The sequence below is a fragment of the Gekko japonicus genome, unplaced genomic scaffold (genome assembly GCF_001447785.1).
Source record: "Gekko japonicus isolate JY-2015 unplaced genomic scaffold, Gekko_japonicus_V1.1 scaffold3713, whole genome shotgun sequence".
In the NCBI taxonomy this organism is placed as follows: domain Eukaryota; kingdom Metazoa; phylum Chordata; class Lepidosauria; order Squamata; family Gekkonidae; genus Gekko; species Gekko japonicus.
The window spans coordinates 31,002-47,550 of NW_015169896.1; the positions used below are offsets into that span (position 1 = coordinate 31,002).

Consider the following 16,549-nt stretch of genomic DNA (forward strand, 5'->3'; position numbering starts at 1 on the left):
AAATGGGTAAAACGCAGTTCCTCTGTTCCTCTCTCTGTATATGTCCTATCAGATGATAAAATATAGGACAGACTCCTTAGCTTAGGAAGTTACAGATCTCTATGTTTATGTTATCATTACCTTGAAGTCTCCAGGCCAGCACATGGTTAAAATGGCTGCCTCCTCCAGACCTCCGTTAAGAGTTCTGTTTGCTCTGATGGACCCAGCACAAAAGAGAGTCCTTCCTCCCCTGAGTTTTATCACCTCTCTCCCCCACCCACTGACCAGGTCAGTCCTGGTCAGAGAACTGTATCCTGAAGTTTCCAGAAAGAAATTTCCTTCCTGAAGTCTCTGTAGTATTTAGTTCCTCCAAATCTCTCTTCCCTGCGGGGGGGGGGGGGGGGTGACCATCCCATTGTCTAGACTTGCATTTGTATGAAGGTCGGCTGAGGTACATCTGGAAAGCAATTGAACTGACCTCCTCCCTTCCTGCCTGCTTTCTGCCCAGAGAGGGAAAAATGTTTAAAACTCAGAGTGAAGGTTTTGCTCATTTCAAACCTCCAAAGAAAAAATGCATTTCTTCACAGATGGCATTAAGTGCCAAGAAGTAGGCAGCACATTGCAAACTACAAAGTCAGCCAGTTGCTTCATGAAGTGAGGTTTAGGAAGGCCACGGCACAATCTGTGAGATGAAAGTTTTGCACTTAGTTAAAATATGCATGTCACATCTGCACAGTGTGCCTGAAATTGTTTCAGGCAACATCAGCAAAAGTAAAGTTACTGGCATCAAAGTTGCAGTCAGCAGTGGAAGTCATTACCGTATGCTCTTGTCTAAAGGAGAATGAAATTGTCCAAATAAGTGCATATTTTCACTGCTGCCAAAAGGAGCCCAGAGACGGGGGACATCCCAGTGACCAAGGGGTGTGTGTGTGGGTGGATGACACAGAGGGGGATCCCTCTTGTGAGAATTCTTCTTGCTTCACATAAGAGAAGCAACACAGAGGAGAGACTGTGGTGAAGAGCTCTGTGTCCAGGCAGGACAATTACGGAAGGAGGTGAATTGTCTGAAGCTTGTTCGCTGTTATGAAAGGCAGCTTCTTGAGTGCATTGGAATAGCTATGGATATTTTTTTTCACAGTTTGAAAAGGAATAATAGAATTGTTGTTCTTGTATTCTTTCTTTCTTTTTTTTAGGAGAATATGTGAAGTAATTAATGAAGCCGTGTGGAAACACAACGTAATCTATGTTTCAAGTGCTGGGAACAATGGGCCTTGCTTATCTACTGTTGGATGCCCGGGTGGGACTACATCTAGTGTCATAGGCAAGTATATTTATTTAAGCTGCATATGAATCAGAATTTTACATCTTTCTAATAGAAAACTTAAATAAAACTTGCAGTCATGGGAAGCCTGTTCTCAGATCACCTGTGTCTTCTCTCAAAAGTGTGGGAAAGCAGTTTAAACTAGGGTTGTGACACTAGGCGTTGAGTGGTGGTGGGGTTACTCTTGAGCCCTTTCTCTTGATGTAAATCGCCACCTTGGAGGTACTGTTTGAAAGAATGGTGGGTTTTTTAGTTTTCTAACTACTGGGGCAACTTATGACACAGGGAGTAGGGAAGGAACAGTCCTTGCTCACCGCTGCTGTCTGGTCTTTCCATTGTTTGTTTTATTTATTTCTTTGGCTTATATCCCACCCTACCCTACAAGTGGGTTCAGGGCAGTCACAGCATAGAAAACATGGTAATTATTAAAGTATATTATCTAAAACTAGATTATAATCTATAAATTGCTACTTACAGAAGCTTAGAAATGGTACACCTGGTCATAAATCTCCAACATCTTACCTGTATTCTCAGTATTCACTGTATATAGTGACACAGGGTAGCCATGTTGGTTTGATTTCCCCACTCCTCCACTTGCACCTGGCTGGATGACCTTGGGCAAGCCATAGTTCTGGCACAGCTTTCCTTGAAAAAGAGCAGTTTCTGTCAAGAGTTCTCTCAGCCCCACCTGCCTCACAGGGTGTCTGTTGTGGGGAGGGGAAGGGAAAGGAGTTTGTCAGCCGCTCTGAGACTCCCTTGGGTAGTGAAGGGCGGGGTATAAACCCAATCTCTTCTTCTTCTTCCGTAGAAAATAGAATGAATAAATAAATGAATAAACACACACCTGGAGTCCAGTAGCCGCTTAGAGACCAACAAGATTTTTTTGTGTATAAACTTCTGAGTGTCAGAGCTCCCTTTCTCAGTGCCTGCTTGCCATTCTGTGGTTATTTCCCCCCTTAACCAAGGCTGACACTATTGGCTTCTTGGTACTACTTATGGGATCAATATCCCCTGTTTGCTGCTGTGTACCATTGTTCCTCCCCGACTGGTCAGTTTTAGCTGCCCGGTAGAACGAACTGAGAAGCATTTGGTGATTGGGTTGTCAGAACTGTCAAGAGCGGTGGAACAAGCCAGCAGTCTGCCGCCAGATGGCTGAAATGTGTGTTTGGAAATGGAATAAAAGATGCACCTTTTAAAACTATTTCTAAATCACCTTTCTATGGAGAGGGCCTCCAACAGAATAAAATAATCACATACATCAAGCAGTAGTAATATAAAAAGGCTGGAATATTTAAGATTCTGCCTACTTATTCCAGTAGCATGTAGTGCTAAGGGTATGGCAGAAAACAAGTATTAACTTGGCATCTGAAATGATTCAGGGAGGCTGTAATGCCTTGAAAATTAATTGATTAGTCACACTACCACGGGCAAGGCCCTGCCCTGACCAACCTTATATGAGAGTGAGATCTACACTAGCACTGTTGAGAGCTTGAACAAGTATGAATGCTTGCAGAGGGTTTAAGGGTTTCTGTAATGACACTGGGTCAGGCTGTGATTTTGATTCTCTCTGAGAGCAAACTGGTAACTAATGTAGTTGGACAAATTTTGTGTCATATTTCCTGTACCTAATCTCAACCAAAAGGCATAAAGACTCACTGTAATCATCATTTTACAAGGCTGTTAAAAAGCCCAGGTGAATCTCACAAGCACTTGTTGCCAGGATGGGAGTGTAGTGAAAATGTTTGTCATAGCTGATAAAATGTGACTATCTTGCCCACAGATGCCAACTGGGTATCTGGGAGAAAAGCCAGATCCAGGTGCAAATGACTCTTGGTTTCTGTGTGTGTACATTTTTAAAAGCCCAAGAAGTGCCTTATCAAATGGGCCCAAATACATTAATAATCTTTACATTAGTAATGTTGCTACTGTTTTGTGAAAAACAAACAGTGTATAATATAATTCAGTAGACTACTTGAAGAGAAAGAAACCATTCTATGTAGCTGACATAAAATTAAACCACAGACTTCCCAAAGAGGCCACAGTTGTCAGAACCGTTAGACTGATTGTAACTAGTAGCTTAAGCTTAGAAGCATGTCTAAATTTACAGGTGTTGGTGCTTACGTGTCACCTGAAATGATGGTTGCTGAATACTCATTGCGAGAGAAGCTACCTGCAAATCAGTACACATGGTCATCTCGAGGACCTAGGTAAGTAACGTGTGTTCACTGGGGGTGTATTGTATCATGTTATCTCACAGGAGACAGCAGTGAACTGTTAGTACAGCATATCAGAAGAGGTGTGAAGCAGGGATGTGTCTTGGACATTCTGTCAATTTTTATATCAATTCATTGGTACAAGCATGGTCTAATCTGGATTTTCACCCACCCAGACTAGCAAATAGACTAATTCCCACAGTTCTTTATGCAGATAACATGGTGATTTTATCCCATTGAGCTCTCGGTGCCTGTTGCAAGGTGGAACAGCTAACAATAAACTTCCCCCCCAAATATCTTGTCTTTGCCTAGCCATGATATTGACCAAGTAAAGGCTTTAAAATATTTTGATGTAGTTTTTCAGTCATCTAGCCAATGAAGAGCACAGATTGCCCTTGTGACTGAAAATGTCCCCAAAGTGTTATCAGCTCCCTTGAGATTATTTTATTTGAAAGGGGGCTAACATACATATCATATGTGATTAAAGTCTTCCAGGGCTAGGGGATACCTCAGCTTAAGTATGGCTCACAACTGTGTCTCTCTAAAGGTTTTTGTTCCCTGAAGGCAACTCAGTCTAAATTTCTCAGATCCGTGTTTGGTGTCCCACGCTGGGTTCCGAACACCCTTCGCAGGGTATGATTTTATGGATTTACTCCCACAGCCATACAGCATCTTGGAGTTTGGGGAGCAAAAAAATGATAACCAACAAAGATACAGACTTCCTGCCTGATAGAGCAAAAGCTCAGGCTTACCCAGCCGCAGAGAATAATGGCAAACATTTTTTTTCTGGCAGAATAACTTTATGCCTTAGAATTCCCTGGATATCAAGAAGCCTTCATCTTGGCCAGCTTTAATGTCTTGCCTTCAGCACTTCTAGTAGGGTTTTGTTAAACACACCCCATATTCTCACCATGTTTATCATTGCCAATCAAAAGCAGTCGAAACAGCCAAATCTGTGCTGCTGTATTCATTTTATAAGGGTGTTTGTTCCTTGTATGTCACCCCAGGTCTATCCAATTTTCCAGGTCGATCTGCCAAGTTTAATACGTCCCATCTTTCAGATCACTCCCAAGGAAACCACCGTTAAGGTGGCCAAATTTTGCGCTTCAGCTCATTTAATAAGGAGATTTTATTAACTATGCATGTAACATGGGATTTAGGCTGTAACAAGGTTATGATTTTACTGTATGTGCTGCTGTATGTGTTGTTGACTGTTTATGTTATTGCTGAGCTACGATCATAATAAAATTAAGTAAAGTTAAGTAAAGTTCTCCTACTTAGCTTAACAAAGGCTTATAAGCACACCACGGTAAATTACTACTTAGCATAGATTATCCTTTATTAGAAGATTAGGCACGCCAAGTGGGGATTTGGTTCATACATTTAGGAATCGGCTTGGAGGCGGTACCTGATGGGAGTCAGATGGGGATCCTGAACGACAGTTTTCTTCACTTATTTCTAATGACAACAAGTTGAACAGCTTGGGAGGCAGCTGGGGGTTCGCTACTGTATTAAGCTTGTCTTTTTGTTCTACGATTTTCAGTACGGATGGAGCTGTGGGAGTGAGTATCAGTGCTCCCGGAGGGGCTATTGCCTCTGTTCCTAACTGGACTTTACGAGGAACACAGCTCATGAACGGCACATCGATGTCTTCGCCCAATGCATGTGGGGGTATTGCTTTGGTACTCTCAGGTAATGTGTACAGAAAACCGTTTCTCTTTAAACAAGGTGGGAGCGAGTTACGTTTCATCCACACCAAAAGGGCATTTCATAATATTTAAAGCAAGTGATAATGAGCAGATCTCTCTGTGACTTCAACCGCCCTTTTCTGTTGCAGGGCTCAAAGCTAATGATGTGCGTTACACTGTTCATTCAGTCAGGAGAGCACTAGAAAATACTGCAGTGAAGGTGGAAAACATACATGTGTTTGCTCAAGGTCATGGTATTATTCAGGTACTTAAAAAGAAATTGAAAGAAAGTGTCCTTTGAAGGCATGTTGCTAACAAATCTGTTTGTTTTGTAATGAATAGATACGTACCTGTTTTGTAATTAATAGATACGTACCTGTTGTTTCACTCCATCATTTGATGCTTTGTAATCACTTTTTTCCCCAAATCAGCAAAGTTCTGGTTATAACTTATAGCTGATTCCGGTTTTCTTTTCAACTGGCTTCAATTAGAAGTGGTGGCTGGCAATTCACTGTTGAAATTACAAGATAAGTAGCACAACAAATAATGGATTTGACCTGTGCTCTACACAGGGTTCCTGGAATGCATATGATGACGTGCATTTGCTGTATTGGCTTGGCTGCTATAACAGCTTCTTTTATCATGTAGGTAGAATTAGTTTCCTCATAAGCAGGACTTTTTGGAAAAAATAGCCTTTTTTTGGTAGTAGTATAGCATTGCGTGCACCATGAGGTGGAAGAAGTGCAAAATCCCTGAAACTCTCTTAAAATGCCATGCATGGTGTAATGATTCCTTGTTTTTGTGTGTGTGTGTCTCTTTAAAAGTTTGGTTGCATGGCTGTGATAGACTAGAGTGGTTGAGAGAGGCAAGTGTGGTATGATTGGTGGTTGACAGAGAGGGGGAGGGGTATTGGAAGTGAATCTGGGTGGATGAGTATGTGAGTCAGTCAGTAGTTTCAGTTACAGATTGACAGTTGAGGAAGTTAGTTCTGTGTAGAAGCAGTTAGAAGTGGACAGCTGCGGTTGTTCAGTGAGAAAGAGAAAGAGAGCTGAAAGCTGAATGTATAGGGTAAAGTAAAGTTTAAGTAAAGTAAAGTTAAAAGAAAGTCTGAGTGTCATAACAGACTGGAGTGAAACAGTGAACATATATGGCATTGAGATAAACAAGTGTTACAAAGTTACATGAAAAGATCCCTGTCAGTGAGGGAAAAGATTGAGTGTGATACCAAAGCAATTGTACATCATTTACACATTACTAGTTACATTGTATCACCCTCTTATTTAGTATTTATTTCAATAAATCCTCTTTTATTTAAGTTTATACCAGCTCTGAATGAAATACTTCTCAGGACCACATAGTTCCTCGTAAGCCTTGAACTCGGTCTACCAAACTAAAAAGAGCAACAGTAGAAGCATAAAGGTTTGGAAATCCTTAAAATTTCCTGGTGGCAGCAGAATCTACCCAGTTAAACAATAAAGAGAACTTTTAAAGTGAAAATAGTCCTCCCCAATAAGGAGGACATCACACATGGTATTACTTATTTCTTACATTTACTCCCTTCTTGGACGTTTGAGACCCGCCACCAGCTTGTATGACCCTTGCCCCTTCCTGAGGCTAGATGGGTAGCAACCCGCAAAAAGGCCTTCTTGGTCATGGCACCAAAACTTTGGAACTCCCTTTCCAGGGAGACTTGTCTGTTTCAGTCTATCATTGTCTTCTGCCAGCAGGTGAAGACTTTTTTATTTTGTTTCATGTACCCCCAAGTAACTCTTATCGACCTTCCTTCCTGGTTGTGTTGTGTTTGTATGTCTATATTTTTTATTGAATTGTTTAAATATTTTATATACATTTCGATTGCTGTTTTGATGTTTGCCTTTTGAGAGATCATATCTGGATAGAAAAGCAGCCTGGACGTGTTTTAAATAAAAACTTTTCAGTGAAGATTTGGCTCTTAAAGGCGCCTACAATTGAAATTCATCGCAGAGGCTATCTTCATGTCCATTGTCCCTTAAAGAAAATGAGCTGGATGGGTCTTCCTTGTGAAGGCTTAATAAGGAAGCTCCTGTAATGGAGCAAGCATTGGCTGTGGAAATTGCAGCAGTGAATATATCACTGATCCCAAGCATCATGGGGAAGGTGGCACACTGAAACTTGTGCAGTTGTGTGCTCAGGGCAAGAACAGCGGTATGCGTGTTGTTTGTGTAGGTGTTCTTGTTCAGAATAGATTATGATACATGTGTAAACTTTCCTCTGAAAACATGATATGACAAATGGGGACAGAAACCCACAAAACCCCAAGAAGTTGAAAACACCCGATCTGTATAGTCTGAAAACAGTGACTCAAATAGGAAATACTTCCAAAAGACATGGGGGGGTGGAATCATGCCATGAGTAGTGTTCCTTGTTAGAGCTACATCACGAATTCTAGCTGAGGCCGCTTCGGTATAGATGCGATATAGATATTATACACAAAAGTACCGTTTTGATAAAGTTGAACTTCCAGATTTTGAGCTCAGATCTCTCTCTCTTTTTAAATAGGTTGATAAAGCCTATGACTACCTCATTCAGAATTCATCATTTGCTAACAACATAGGTTTCACAGTTACTGTTGGCAACAACCGCGGAATTTACCTCAGAGATCCTGCACAGGTTACTGCACCTTCAGACCATGGAGTTGGCATAGAGCCATTCTTTCCTGAGAATACAGGTAAGAAAGGAACTGCTTGCATCATGTATTTTCAGTAGTGCATGAGGAGGGTTTAATGGGGGCTCACGTACAAATCTGTCACATGGTGCAAGAAAACTTTCAAGTAACTGTTTTTTTAAGCTGACAGTTGTTGAACTAGTGGATTAAGTTGTTGGACCAGTGGATTAAAATTTCAAACGTGCGTATTCTTGTTTCAGAAAATACTGAAAGGATATCTCTCCAGCTTCATTTAGCTTTAACTTCAAGTGCACCCTGGGTTCAGTGTCCTGCTCACCTGGAGCTCATGAATCAGTGTCGACATATTAACATCCGTGTTGACCCACGTGGTCTGCGCGAAGGAGTTCATTATACAGAGGTACTTTTCTTTTGACCTTGTTCCATTTATGTACTTCATTTATACTCTACGCTTCTCCCAGTGGGGGCCCAAACATGCTCACATTGTTATCCTCTCGCATCTGATCCTGACAACTGCAGCCCTGTGAGGTAGGGTAGGCTGAGACCATGTGACTGGACCAAGGTCACCCAAAAAGCTTCCATGGCAGAGGAGGCATTCTGACCTGAGTCTCCCAGATCTTAGGCCAGCACTCCAGCTGCTGCACACCACTAGCTCTCTTAGTCTTGTTGATGGAACTTCTATACCCAGTGGACTTCGTATTTGTCTTCACACCTACCGATTTTAAAATTTGCTAAGTACCATGGATACTTAGCTGCTATCAGCATTAATAGAGCAGCTTACTCTGTGGGCCATTTTCTCCCTCCTGGACAATGCAGCAGTGCCTCTGCTTACTATGCATCTCATACGTCCTGTTGAACCGCTTCAGGGGGTTGTCTGTAGATATAAGGATATGGGGGTGGTGAGGAACTGATATGTGGGGAAAGACTGGTAAAGATGCATTGTGACAGCACTGTGAACTGACAGAGCTCCTGGTCTGTCTGCCAAAAAGAAAAGAGGGGAGAAAGATCTCCTGTATTTTCTTTACAATTCATAGCTTTGACAGGCACAGCTAACAAAGTGTTAGTTTATATTATTTTAAGAACTATAATTGTGGAAGCTCAAGGCACAACAGCTGAAATGTATCTAAAATATTGAAGCATGCTTTCTAAATATAACTAATTCGGCTGCATTTTCAATTGTTTTTAAAGGTGTGTGGTTATGAAATATCAATGCCTAATGCAGGTCCTTTGTTCAGAGTTCCAATAACTGTTGTTATACCAGGAAGGTAAGTGTGGTTTTATTGCTTGGAATGCTTTGTGAGTATAGATACTTGTGGGGCGCTCTTCCATCTGAGTCTGTAGTCTGTGGCATGTTTTCTGTGTAGTTGTCCAGTACTACCAGTGAGAAAGATGGAAAATGTCCTTGCTTGCATCTAGCAGGGTGTGGTAAAACCAGTCTGGCTCCCAGAACAAAGAGCTAGAAATGCTTACAAGAGAACAGGATTCTGTGAACTTATGTGAACTTGAGCACGTCACTTTATCTCCACATTATTTTCTCCGTCTGTAAAATTAGAATAAACTATGTCACATGAAAGAATTATTTATTAACATCATCAACAACACTTATTACATTCAAGCGATCAGTCAACAACAAAGCACAGTTCACACATAACCTCTGTATATTAATTTTACATTTAACATTCATAATATTATTCTGCTGTAATTAATTATATTCTGCTGTAATTAATTATACACAAAATGTATTTAAAAGTTTGGAATTATCAATATACGAGAATCTTGCTGGATGAGACTTAATGTCCCAGCTAGTTGAGCATTCATTTTACAGCAGTGGGCCAGACAAATGCCAGACAAATGCTTCACAATGCAGCCCACCTCCTCTGTTGCATTTCAGTAGCAGAAAGAAAACCTCTTGTCATGTTCTGGAAGGGTGCCAAAAGCCTTAATTTTTTTGGTAATAGCTATTTCTCACTGTGAATTGATGTCATAAAGTTGCTGTCGTTGTAATCAAAGACCATTTTTAAAAATACTTCCTTTTCATACAGCTGTGATTCAGAGCTTGAATGAAATTGCTAGCCTTAGCCATCTTCAAAAAGGCATTCTGAAATGCTGTAAATTTCCATGAGAGTTTCTTGCAATTTCTAACAGCCTTACAGTATTTATTTGATTGGTCCTCCACAACTAACCTAAAATGTGGTTTCTTTTTGTAGAACAAATGAAGCTTCACACTACGAACTGAAATTTACTGATGTTCATTTTAAACCTGGTCAGATTCAAAGACACTTTATTGAGGTTCCTGCTGGAGCAACATGGGCTGGTAAAGAAAATACTACAATATTTCATGGAAATTTGGAAATTTGACAAGACAAAGCAACGTTTTTTTAAATGAAAAGTTAATTGTGTACATTTAAAAACGTCATGGGATTTTTTTCCATATACAATTGAGTATATTGATGTTGTAGTTTTTAATATCATTGATTTGGTGCTTGTTTGCATTTTGCAAAGATTGGCGAATCAGGGTGTTAAGCATAGTGTGCCACTGGTTCTAATGATATATGCTAGTTTTCAGGGGAATGATCCAAAGGCCTACACAGTTCTAGTACTAATGTTGCAACTTTCTTTCTATTTAGAAGTGACTGTGTGTTCATCGTCCCCTGACGTGACTGCCAAGTTTGTTCTCCATGCCGTTCAGCTGGTAAAACAAAAGGCATACCGGAGCCATGAGTTCTACAAATTCTCTTCTGTACCAGAAAAGGGATCAGTTACCGAAGCATTTCCTGTCTTAGTAAGTTACCTTGAATCCAGAATCAAAACATTCACAAGGATGCAGTTAGAACCAGTGTTCCCTCTAAGCTGAGTTAGCATGAGCTATCTCACAGTTTTTTAGCATCCAGCTGATACATTTTCGACTTAGCTCAGGAAGGATGGCTCCAGAGGCAAACTAATTTATGCAGTAGCCCAATCGCTCACTCACAACTTTAATGCCAGTAACTCATAAAGTAGAATTCTTGCTCACAGGACTCCACAGCTTAGAGGGAGGCTTGGTTAGAGCACTAAGGCAGTGTTAAAAGATGGCCTTCTGACTCAGCCATGGGTCCCATTCGTGGTCCTCTGTGGGTGAGGAGAGCCAGCTGTGGCAATGGCAGCCATGGCTGGCCACGTCTTGCAAGGCAGGACAGGCTGCATGGGCAGCTTAGGGGCCCAGGTGGTGGCGGCAGAAAAACCTGCCTTCCCCTTCCCAGGGGGGCCTATGATGGAGCCTGAGCTAGGCCCCAGGGGCCACCAGTGTGGGGGGAAGCACATCATGCTGCCCAGCCAGTTCATCTGGCCACGTGGGATCGCTCGAGCAAGCTCCCTTACTCTTCTGTAGCTCCCCCATCATCCATTACACCCGCAAGCTCCACCGTTGCTCCCTTTCACCAGGATTAGAATGTTAAAAGTGGACTTAGTTTTGCTTAGATTCAGAGAATAATGGGAAAAGTAATAATAGGCCAGCTGACAGGTTAGGTGTGGAGGACCAATCAAATAAATACTGTAAGGCAGTTATGGACATTTGTCAGGAAGCTTCTGCAAAGATCTTCTACTTTAAAGTGAGCTGAATTTAACAATCTTAATAGTCTAACCATTTATTTTGGAAGTATATTGTACTGCATCTGAAGACTGAAATAGGGGAGACTAGGTGTGAACATGTGGATTGCAGAGATATACTTATTAGCTTTCTTCCACATGCTAAGGGGTGGATTGTAAGGAAGGACACGGCCTAGGCTAAGATAAGGAATAATTTCTCATATTGTATTTTTATGGATTGACAAAGTGGTTAAGTACTTAAAAACATTATAAAAATTTAGAAGGCTCATTGTGTTGCTGCATTATACCCCATGACCTTCTCAGCCGTACTTAACAGTTTCCTTGCTGCTATTTTAAATAGCATTCTAAATAACTTTTCATCTTCCCCACACTTCATGGAAAGGCAGCATATTATGATTTATGTAACTCATATCCCCAGGCAGGTTATCCTTTCTGGAATAATATCTAGTGCCATCAGTTGTTTTTTTCTATCATCTTAGGGATTGCCAGAATAGCTGTGCCAACCTAAATGCTTTTTGGAATGGCAACCAGAGTTTGTGTTCTTCCTTATTCCACAGGGTGAAAAGACTATTGAATTTTGCATTGCCCGTTGGTGGGCAAGCCTCCACGATGTCAGCATTGACTACACCGTTTCTTTCCGTGGCATAGTTTGCACTCCTTCTCAGCTGAACATTGTGAGTCTCATTTCCTGCCTTCCATTTTGCTTTGGTAAATGTACTTGTTAAAGGACTGTAAGAGGAGGTGCTTTGGAGAACTGTGACTTTCTACCATGCAAGCTCTGTGTTCAAAGTAGATGTTCTAGAAGTTATGGATTGTCAAGGAACCACTGTGGCTTGTAAAACCCGTTTTCCTGTTCTGGTGCGTAATATATATTACCTGCCCAAGTGGCTTGTATAACCTTGCATTGTACGCATGCAAGAAAGGACATTCTGTACCTTCAGTGGAGGAGGCTCCTCCTTTGTTTTACTTTTATTCCTAAGATTTATACCTCGTCTTTCTGCTCTCACAAGGGTCACCAAAGTAGCTGATAAAAACATACATAAAATCACATCTTCAAGTCAACAAAACACACATACGTTACTAAAGTCAAAGCTAAAACGGGCATGGAAAAACATAAAAACAACAATTAAAATATAGAGCAGGAAGGAGGGATCACTTAAGGAATGCAGAATGAAACAAAAGATGGCAAAATGAAACAAAAGATGGTGGAAGAGGGCAACAGTGGAGGGAGGCAGACAAGTCTCTGGGGAGAGAGTTCTAGAGTTTTGGTGCCACAACTGAGAAGGCCTGCTCCCAGATTGCCATCTGCTTAGGCGGGGCACCAAGAGTATCCCCAAATTAGGACCCTGTTCTTCAAAGGAAGTGCAGCCTCATCCAGAACAAACAACACCTTAAATTCTGGGTCATATCTTCTGCTAACCGGTAGCACTTCCATCTTGCCAGGGTTAAGATTCTATTGGTTAGCCCTCATCCACTCAAAGTGCCTCCAGAGACTGGTTCAGGGTTTCTACAGCAACCCTAGGACTGGTTGGAAGCACAAGATAGAGCTGGGTATCGATCACATATTGATGACAGCCCAGCCCAAATCTCTGGATGCCCTCACCCATTGATTTCATGTAGATTTCATGAACGCACATGAAGCTGTCCTATACTGGATCGGACCATCAGTCCATCAAGGGCAGTATTGTCTACTCAGGCAGGCAGCAGCTCTCCAGGTCTGTTCCCCGATCCTAGTAACTGGAGATGCCAGGAATCGAACCTGAGACCTTCTGCATGTGAAGCAGGTGCTCTACCATGATCCATGACCTTTCCCCATGTTGAAGTGTGTAAGGGACAGAATGGAACTTTGCAGTACCCCAAAGCCGAGTGGCTAAGCAGTACTCCCCCAGCACCACCTTCTGATACCTACGCTCTAGTTAGGGCAAGGAAGTACATCCAGAATGATACCATGTTGGATGGCTTCAAAAGCTGCTGAGACTTCCAGGAGAATCAACCGTGTCACACTTCCTTGTCCATCTCACAGCCCAGGTCATCTACCAGGGTGATCAAGGCTGTAATAATCCCATAACCAGGCCTAAAACCAGGTTTGAAAGGATCCAAACCAGCTTTCACGGTTGTACCGATTAAGCAGCTTTTAATAACACTTTTCTTCCAGTATGAATTCTGGTAATTTGAATCTTTACACCGTGTCTCCTGAAACCTCTTTGGGCTATCAGAAGGCAGGGTGTAAACTCTTTCATGTCTGTGTGGTTATGGCCTAACTTGTACTGCATAAACACATGAAGCTGCCTTAGACAGAGTCAGAAGTAGGGATGGGTATGAACCGGGAAAAAGGAGATTCGTCCCGGTTCATGAGGTACCATGGACCAGCACAAGCCTTTTCCGCTTCTTGAACCAGTTTGGTTCGTGAGGTTCGTGGATCTTCCCTCCCTCCTTTCTGCTGGCAGTGACTTCCTTGTAAAGATAAAAGCTGATTTCAGAATGAGCAGATGAAGTACTTATACATGTTTGTCTGGTAATTGGGTATTTGGGTGTTTGCTTGTATGCCCCTAGAAATATGAAATATATATGTAATTTTAAAATGACTTAGTTATTTGTAGCTTTACCCAACAGCTATGGCTTTCTATCCATTATTCAATGGAAATGTCTTTCATCTAGATTATCACATATACATCACCTAAAATTCACAATTCTGTTGAATGGAAAACAAACCATGAATACTTTTCTCTTTTAGCATGCTTCAGAAGGCATAGTCCGCTTCGATATTCAGTCAGCATTGAAGTATGAAGACATTGCTCCTAGCATAAGTCTCAAAAGTTGGGTTCAAACCTAAGGTACAGTGTTAGATTTTTTTTTTTGTAAAGTATCCGTTTAGTCCTTAGAAAACAAGTCCTTGTGTGTTTGGGGGGGGGGGACAGTAAATTAGCAAGTTGGATTTTTAAAAAGATTTCTGACAAAGGGTGTGCTGTTGAGCTCCATGTGCATGCTGTCTCCATCTTAAAGTGGGCAATAGTAGAAACACAAGACATGGGGCGGGATCCAAAGTTCAGTTTCCACTGTCAGAAGACACTTGTGTCAGCAGAGTGGAACTTCCTTGCCTGCCACCCTTCACTGAAGCCTACTGATGTCCCTGAAGTGTTCCTCTGGATGGGACAGGAGACCTTATGGAACAGCATGGCTATCTAATTCTGCCTATGCAATTAAAGGGGGAAATTGGTAAAAAATCTGGGCAATAGTAGAAACACAAGACATGGGGTGGGATCCAAAGTTCAGTTTCCACTATCAGAAGACACTTGTGTCAGCAAAGTGGAACTTCCTTGCCTGCCACCCTTTACTGAAGCCTACTGATGTCCCTGAAGTGTTCCTCTGGATGGGACAGGAGACCTTATGGAACAGCATGGCTATCTAATTCTGCCTATGCAATTAAAGGGGGAAATTGGTAAAAAATCTCCCTGCTGTTCTGCTGAGGGAAATGGACCTTGGGAATTGTTAAGTGCAAGTAATCTTAGGAGTCTTCTTTATTGGTGTAATTTAAAAGACTAATGCTAGGATGCTTTACTGGTGTAAATTTAAGACTAATGTTTTCTTAGCAGAGAAAGGCATATCAAAATTATTTGTCTTTTAAAGTGGAAGGATAAATATTGCACATGTACACAAGCGCCCTGTCTATGAATGCAGTAAAAATTCTGTTCCTTATACTAGGTCCCTTCACTTGTGCATTTGTACAGTGTTTCCCATGCAGTTTGGTATCGAGGACATTCTGAACTTGTGCCAATGGCTAGATTAAACGCTTCACAGTGGACATTCTCTGTTAAGCCAAAGGCTAGCAACTTGTTGGACATGGAGGGCTACCTCAGCAGCTTTCTGATTTAACGTATACCGCAGTGACTTCACACATGTACACACCTTGATGTTGTGACATTTCTGATTCCTTCGTATTTAATGTTTACATCTTGAACTAGCCCTAATGCTTAGCACTGTGTTGCTGAATTACAGACCACTGAGTGCAAAAATAAAACCATTAGGACCCCGAGATGTTCTGCCAAATAATCGACAATTATATGAGATGATTTTGACATACAACTTTCATCAAGTAAGTTTGTATTTTTGTCACCAGAATCCTCCCATACAAATGATGTTCTCAAACCTAGATAAGGCTGTAGCACATTTTGTTTATCTAAAGGAATAATACTTAAAATGCCAGTGTGTGTTAATTATAATCCCCCCCCCCCAATAATACTACTGCTTACCTGAAATGCACTCTGGTTGTTGTTTTTCCCCCCCAGCCAAAGAGTGGGGAAGTTACTCCAAGCTGTCCCTTGCTTTGTGAACTCTTGTATGAATCAGAATTTGACAGCCAGCTATGGATGATCTTTGACCAAAATAAAAGGCACATGGGGTCAGGAGATGCCTATCCACACCAGGTATACAAAGATGTTTACTACTGTAGATGGATTCTGTAGCCCATAAAATACTATTTCCTCCACCAAGTTTTGTAGTTTCTCTAAAGCTGAGAACTTGTGCATACCTTTTGGGGAAAATAAACATCACTGAATGTAGTCAGTCTTATTTCTGAGTCAGCTTGATAGAATCTGCCTGTACGACCATCTCAGTGCTCCATTAATTCCCATGTCCTGTTTCATAAGAGTATGTGTGAGTGATCATTTTCAAAATGTGGCACAGGGATAAATAAAACTGCACGCTCTGACAGTTGGTTCTCTCTTTTAAGAAGAACAAAAGGTAAAATCTGTCCCATCACCTACAGGGCAGGACAGGCTTTCCCAGTGCAGATACGGTAAACCAAACCTCTCGTCATGGTTTTTTCTTCCCTTGACCTGGTGAACATCATTGCGATCCTGATAATGTGGGCTAAGTCAAAACTATGCTAGAGCTTCCAACTAACCTCAATAAATTGTTCAGCACTGTTTCAGTATTTCCTGGGGTCAGAATAGTATGGGAGAATCCGTAAAGCTAAACAAAATATCCTGGTACAGAGATGCCCAAGCTGTATGCTTAGGCTTACTGTTGTGCCACGAGAGGAGCTAACGTGTTGCTCGGGAAAACAGCCATCCTATTGGAGGCATCTATTATTCCTTTGTCA

The 16,549-nt window shown here is 41.5% G+C and overlaps 1 protein-coding gene across 1 annotated transcript in view; it reads left to right on the plus strand.

The window, feature by feature from the left end:
* TPP2 (tripeptidyl peptidase II) overlaps positions 1-16,549 on the plus strand; it is a 53,089-nt gene that overhangs the window by 15,784 nt on the left and 20,756 nt on the right. The window contains 13 exon segments of the mRNA XM_015417492.1: positions 1,173-1,300; positions 3,408-3,507; positions 5,057-5,205; positions 5,351-5,466; positions 7,740-7,908; positions 8,106-8,263; positions 9,052-9,128; positions 10,071-10,177; positions 10,491-10,645; positions 12,006-12,122; positions 14,183-14,289; positions 15,424-15,541; positions 15,735-15,872. Coding sequence (XP_015272978.1) covers positions 1,173-1,300; positions 3,408-3,507; positions 5,057-5,205; positions 5,351-5,466; positions 7,740-7,908; positions 8,106-8,263; positions 9,052-9,128; positions 10,071-10,177; positions 10,491-10,645; positions 12,006-12,122; positions 14,183-14,289; positions 15,424-15,541; positions 15,735-15,872 — 1,639 coding nt within the window.